Genomic DNA, 7,268 nt, shown 5'->3' on the forward strand with positions numbered 1-7,268 from the left:
GTAGCCTGTGCATGTCTATGTAAAAAACAATAAGTAACAAGAACATTAGGATACTCTTTTTTTTACCAACAAACGAGATTTATAGCCAAGCATCGCAGGTTCTCCATCTGTACAAAGTGAATGAAGTTTTTCTTTCCAGTCGAAGTCGTGTTTGGTAAAGAAAACATTTAACATTGCTACAACATCAACTGCCTTTGTCATTTGCAAAAGAGACTCACCAAATGAGAATTCCTCTTTGATAGTATCGATTCATCGATGATCTGTTTCAAGATATTGCAAGAAATTTCAACTATTCTTGAATGTATCGCATCATTTGACAATGGAATAGCTTCAAGTTTTTTTCTCTGTTCCAGTCCACAAAATAATTAAACCATTTTCAGCGCACATGGCTTAATTAACGTCTCTCTAATAGTATGCGGTTTCCTGCTTTTGGCAATACGATATGCAACTTTGAGAGATGCCTCAACCAGAGGTTTTTGTGGAATACCAAATCCAAGTTTGGTTAATGTTCCTGATTTCAAAAGTTGGGCTTTCTTTTTAGAAAAAAATTCTAGATCTAGAAACCTGGACAAGGTGTCAAATGTACGTAACTTGATTAGGGATGAAAAAAAATAGCACAGCGGACGTCATCAGGGAGTTGCCTCTGATGGTGCAAACTGAAAGCCGGTTAGTGGAGGATGTTAAAAATATGACAGGGATATTAGAGGGCTGTGTGCAGTCAGCACTGAATTTGGGGTATCTCGATCACCTAGTTTCAAATATCTACATATGTATTTTCACCTTTTAGAGAAAAAAAAGTTCAATGTTATTTAAATATTATTGATCCAAACGTTTTACAAATTAGGAGTAGTTGGCGGACCCCCAAAATATGACCCACGGACCCCTAAGGGGTCCATGAACCACAGGTTAAGAAACCCTGCTTTAGAGTAAGGTAGAGTTGTACTCAATTTTACTTTTTTTCATAGTATTTTTCATCTTTCGAGTGTAAACGATATTCTTATCATCAAGATTAATTGAACTCACTATAAAAAATTCAATATTAATCTTCACATTTAAGTATCACGTCTCATAAAGGAAGAGTTTAGTGCACTGTTAGAATTTCTATTCTAAAATTAAGGTAAAATAACCGGTAAGAGTCGGTCAATCCAATTAACCTTGAACAAGATAAATAACATTTTTTAACCTTTACGATTTTGAAACAGCTTACAAGTAATATGGTTAAGAAACAGTGGATACAAAATTATATGGCTTCTGAACCATTTACTGCTAGCAAGGTTTCAAAACCATAAAAAAGAAAATTCGTTGGACATTGAAGCTAGGATTTTTCATAGGTAATAGATATTTTAATTAATTGTTGATTGAGTTGTGTTTCTTAAATAAACCTTATTATGTGGTTTAATTAGTTTAGATTGTTTCACTTATCGAAAGAGATTGGAAATACTACAGCTCTATGGTGCTGCCATCTATGCGTGAGTGAAAGTATGGTATTCAAATATTCCAGAGACACAAATTGGGGAGTTCACTGACATTGGAAAGTTTTCACTCGGAAAGAGAATGAATCGACAGATTAGCTCTCTCTTCTACAACATGTACCCAATTACAAGGCACTAACTGGCTTCATTGGAGCCATTAAAATCTGGTTGTTTACAGTTTTAGGGGAAATTATCGAATAAACGGTTTTTATCGCAGTTAACAGTTCGATTACCATCCTATTTATGATTATTTGGCGACTTCACTTTATGGTAAAATAACAGTTTAATAAATTATTACTTAACCATTTTGTCTAAGAAATTCTTAAGAGTGTGGAAGAGGGTGCCAAGAACCATATTTTGAACAAATTTCTGAAAAACCAAAGATCTCTCTAGTACCATTTTCTCTTAAAATAGTAAAAAATTGCTTAGGATTCATTTTAATCTTCCAAGACAGTTAATAAGTTTGTCAAGTTCCTCGTTTAAATATTAACCAGCGTGTGACCGAGCTCCGCTCGGAGAAAACAGGTATCGAAGCTAACTCGAAGATTTAAATTTTCAAATGTGATTTATCAAAACAATACATGCCATAAGAAAATTTGTGAAACCATTGGTGAAAAGATAACCGGTTAAAGTGCACACCATTGTAAACTATCTAAACAAAGTTTGGAAAGGGTCTATACAAAGGTAAAGTTTGAAAAGTCATAGGAAATAAAATGTAATTGATAACAAAAAATTATACAATTAAAGAAATGGTACAAAGTGAGCAGTGTAAAGATTGAAGTGTGTTGAAGTTCAATATTTTTGACAAATTTATTTAGAAAAACCAAACATATATACATACATAAGAAACATATTATAAACCTATAACAGTATAAACATAATAAACATTAATCATCGATTGCGAAGTCTTCCATGTTGTCCAGGTAGTTTCTTGTCGGAGAGGCAGGTGCGGCTGGTGAGTTTCTCTTGTTCAGGACTTCCTACCATACGATGTTTCGGGTATGGGTTGGATTCTCAGAAGGCAGCAGGACCTTCAACGCACTTTGACGCTTGACTCTTGAAAACGCTACGTAGAGCATTCCGTGCACGAAGACCGTCGTGAGGAGAAGCACGCCGACGAATTCGAATGTTTGGCCTTGTGACTTGTGTATCGTAATGGCGAATGCTGGAGTAACTGGGAATTGGTAACTGGGCATAGTTGCGCCAAGCTGTGATTTGCTGGAGTCGAGCGTGATCCTTGGAAGGTGTACTTGTCGGCCTGCTTGTTCACCGGTGATGATCTTAGCCTTGATGATGTTGTTGCAAAGTTCGGTGACAATCAATCGTGTTCCGTTGCACATTCCTTCAGAGAGTTTCGGAGAAGCATGATGATGGCGTTCTTCTTGAGCTTCAGATTGTGTGGAGGCAAGTTGGCGATGTTGATCGAGTTCAGGAATTCAGGCACGAATTGAATTCCCCCTTCATGTTGATCCTTTACCGAGTCGAAACTTGTGTATGTCTTCTCTTCGCCTGGAAGCATAGCGATAATCTGCTCGTTGATCTTGTCCTTATCGTCGTTCAATGGTGCAAGAATAGCGCGATTCTTCATTGCTTCGTAGTTCCCACTTCTGAGGCATGGTTCGAAGATTTCATCGATGAGGTTACCACCAGAGCGAATTTCTTCTGGGACTTCTATTTCGCCGAGTTCATTCACTTCGAGTTCCCCGTCGCCGAGCTTTAGCAGGTATTTCGCGAATTCTTCTTCTTCGGGATCAACGCGCATGTTCTTTTCGAGCGAATAAGTCTTGAAGTGTTGCCACAGATGGCTTCTCTTGATCAAAAGGTCGAGTATTTCGCTTCTGTTGGCACGTTGTTGAACTGGACAGCACTGTCGGAAGTCGCCATCAAGCACCATGACTTTGCCTCCAAACGGAATGTTGTTGCAAATCGCGCGTAGGAGTTCGTCGATGTTGTGCAAGCCGTATTTTGACATCATCGGAGCTTCGTCCATCAGACACATGTGGGCTCCTTTGAGTGCGTTCGCCTTCGGTGATCCTGGTTTGATGGATGATCTTGAGTCGGATGTAAGCGGGACTTTCAAGCCAAAGGTTCGGTGCGTTGTTTGACCACTCGGTAGAAGAATCGCTGCTATCCCGGTGTAAGCCATGCATTTCACTTTCCTAAGCCTTCCGGTAACGATGCGATACAGCGTGCTGTAGACGAATGTCTTCCCGGTTCCTCCTGGTCCATCTATGAAGAAGCATTTCGCAGTAGGAGTCGGGTCTTCAAGTGCTTGGATTATGGTGTCGACGGTTTCACGCTGCTTTTCGTTGAGTTGCTGGTACATGCGGTCTCCGATTGCTGTTGATTCGTCGACGTCGATCATATCGTGTTCCAAATCTTGCTCATAGTTGTCGATGTCTTCCATGACATGTGTCTGCACCCAGTATCGGAAGTTGCGGCCTTCGGTAGCTTCGGTGTTCAGCTTATGCGCGATGATTCGGTAGGCACGCTTTATCGCTTCTTCTATGGAACCACCAGTGCGTCTTGCTTCTCGAATGAAATCTTCCGCGAGGTCCTCTTTGAACAGTTCCCATAATCTCTTCGGGTTTTCCGGCGCACCAAGTATCAGGATTTGAGCGAAGAGTATGCGCATAACACTTGGCATTTTCGATGAAGCAGATTCGCGGAGTCCTTCTACGTACTGTTGGTCGGCGTATGTGGGGCCTCTGACTAGACAGGCTTGCTTGTAGGTTGCGTGCTGGACACCGTCGACAATGTAGAGGTCTCTGAAGTTCGTTGGCTCTTTGACGTGGAACAAAAGCGTGCGCAGGAAGAAAAGTTCTGGCTGGGAAACGAAGTTGACTGCATGTACGCGACCAATTCTGCTGCAAGCATTCACGTTCTTCTGCCAAGTGCTCGCCTGGCCAATCCATCGGTAGTGCTCCGGCATTTCATGGTAATAGTGGTAGGTGACTGCCTTTCCGTTCGCTTCGTCTTCTTTCAGCGCGGTGTTATGGCGGAAGTAAGCCCTTAAGGTCGATCCCTTCTGTCCAATATCGGCAAGGTCAACTGGCGTTTGGTCCAAGTTAACGCCATCTTGTCCGGGTAGGTGAATGTCAAGTCGAACGACGGTGTGGCTTTTCGCTTGGATCTCGAAGTACTTGAATAGGCGCCAACATGCTTCAACTGGTGAGATATAGCGAGCTTCCACGTACTTCTCCGGCTCGTTGTAGATGATCGTCTGCTGGCTTTCGACGGCCTTTATGCTAGCACAATCATGGCCCTTGTAGATGTACTTGTAGAGGTATTTCACCGGTCCGATGCTGCCTACAAATTCGACATTGATGTGGCATTGATACTTCTTGAGCAGGTAGGCGTTGTACGGGACGACGTGGCAGTTGTCTGTGGTGACGCGCTGGCCGTTGCAGTCTTTCCTGTAGATGGCTTGCTCATGCGAGAATTCTGGGTTCATTGGATCCAACAACGGATTGTAGCGTCGGCGATACCTCGGCTTTTCATCGTCCACCAGCGATGTCATGTCTTGATGTTCCATTGGAAATCCCCATCTGCACTGGTCTCTTCCATGTTTGCTGACCATGCACGGAGCGCTTGGGTTCATATCACCACACGGGTTATGGATCATCCATTTCGAGATCAGTTCCTTGAGTTCCGGATTATCTTCTGGAATTTCCGCCGAGATAAAATTGTCAAGTTGGTCAGCGCTGTGAATGCGCTGAGTCAGCGCTGGCGACATAATCACTAATAGGTGCATGAGCGGTAAACCTCGCTTTTGGAACTCGATGGTGAAGACGTACGCGGATGCTCTTCCAAAGATTTGATGCGTCATGATGTCTCCGACGATTTGGCGGAACTTGAGACGTGCGACTCTTGCAACGATGTCTGGACGGGTTAGAGCCAACAGGCTTTCCGGAATTGCGGCGTTGAATTCATTGCGTATAGCTGACAGGAGGTCTGGCCACTGCGGATTGCAGGTAACGGTGATAAAAAATTCGGGCAATCCAAATCTTCGCACTAATGCCATGGAGTCTTCGAAATTCTCGGTGTACCAGCGCGTTGATCCGGGAAAAGATGACGGTAAGATGGTTGTTTCGCCAATTGCATCATCTTTTTGCGCAGCCAAGCTTCTGAGTATGTTGTGAACTCCGGCGTATTTCTCGGCTTGAATTTCACGCTGATGGCTCTTTATCCACTGTATGCGATCTCTTTCGACGCGAATGTAGGTGTCGACCACGTATTGCTGGAGTAAGCGTCCGCCAAAGTGAAGTGCATTAAACTCGACCAATCGTTGATCTATTCCTGCATTTGTGCAATCGATTGGGAGTGGCTTGGCATAATTCGGACGGTAGGCGAGTCGGTAACAGGCTAATTCTGCGCGTGTAACATGATTTCTTGATGGATAAGGCGTGTGCAGCGGCATTCCAACATAGAATCCAAAAGTTCCTCTCGGGTAGAAAAGCGGGTAGGTAAAAGGCTCGACGCGACCATCGATGTTGCTTAGCTGCGTGATTTTTTTCCCGCGTTCTCGCATGACCATTTCATTCTCTGGGATGCTTTGATCGGCGTTGAGAGTCAAGACTGCGGCTATTTCGTTTACAACTGGTGCTTTGAATCGTCGAGGATCGTCGCCTTCACGGTTTGTAAAGACGAGGTGGACATTGGGCGGTTGTACTCCGGCTGCGATTACGCGTTGGTTGGTTTCTTCGATCACTTCTCTCATAATCATAAACGATTGGGCAAACGGGTTGTTAAAGCGCATGATCTCCTCGAGTAGTTGCAATAGTTCTTGGCTTAACTCTCGGTTGAGCTCAGATCGCGCAGCTGTAGCCTCGTCCGGGTCAATGAAGTACATTTGGGCAAACTTCGGCTGTTCAAATCCACCTTGCGGGTCTTGAGTCGGGCGCGTTGCCAGGTTGATCTTGTGATGGACTTGACCGCCGGTGATAAACGCGTAGATTCCATGTTGACTGACGGTTCTGTCGTCGTCGACTTTGAATGAGGCAAGTGCAAAGCAGGCGTCGATGTTGCGGATCCTTCTGTGGAATTCTTCCGATAGGCGGTGTTGTCGTGCAAATTGAAGCGCTAATTCGTTTGGAAATTCGGGCATTGGTAGTTTGATTCTTTCATGTAAGCAGCAGTCGCCAAATGAATCTACGTGTATTTTGTTCTTCACTCTTTCTTCTGGGAAATGCAAAGCGCCATCGTGGATGCAAGCGACGTGAAATGGACCAAGACTTTGATATTCCACGTCGGAAGTTGCAGCATTTTTGTAGGTTTACGCAGGCCGAGATTTCGCAGCTCTACGGAGTCTTTCATTACGGCGGCGTTGTTCCTCTAGGCCAGGGATGGGCAAACTTTTTTGGTCGTGGGCCAAAAATCTAGAAAAAAAAATTTGGTGGGCCGAGTAAAAACTTCTGAAATAAAATAAAGTCAATTCATCATTGAGTGCATGTCACTCTACATCAACTTTGCGATTTTTAGTTACCATTTTGGGATAAAAAAATGTTTACAAATAACTCAAAAAGGCAGTAGCCATTTTATACATTTAATAATTTCACCCTTATTTACAATGACGTTGTATGTGTGCAACCTTTCCATACGCAGTAAATTATGTTAGAGCTCGAGCCGACAGAAAAATCCGTTCGTTGGAACTTAAAACGCGTAGTCAGCCTCATCTCATGTGAAGTACAATTCACCTATATTAGATTCCATGTGTCTGCTCCTCGAGAAAGACAAATACTAGTTGGAGCTAATCTACAGCTATTCTATAAAGAACTTTTGCTTTCAACATTTTAC

General features: G+C 43.2%; 1 protein-coding gene across 1 annotated transcript; it reads right to left on the reverse strand.

The window, feature by feature from the left end:
- Positions 1 to 2,790: 2,790 nt before the first annotated feature.
- Positions 2,791 to 6,579, reverse strand: LOC147811848 (uncharacterized). The gene has a single exon (XM_087162245.1). It carries the CDS (start codon positions 6,577 to 6,579, stop codon positions 2,791 to 2,793), a length of 3,789 nt encoding a protein of 1,262 aa, XP_087018371.1.
- Between the last annotated feature and the right edge of the window lie 689 nt (positions 6,580 to 7,268).

Source organism: Parasteatoda tepidariorum, chromosome 4, assembly GCF_982258835.1.
Source record: "Parasteatoda tepidariorum strain Cologne lab strain chromosome 4, Ptep-v5.0, whole genome shotgun sequence".
NCBI lineage: Eukaryota > Metazoa > Arthropoda > Arachnida > Araneae > Theridiidae > Parasteatoda > Parasteatoda tepidariorum.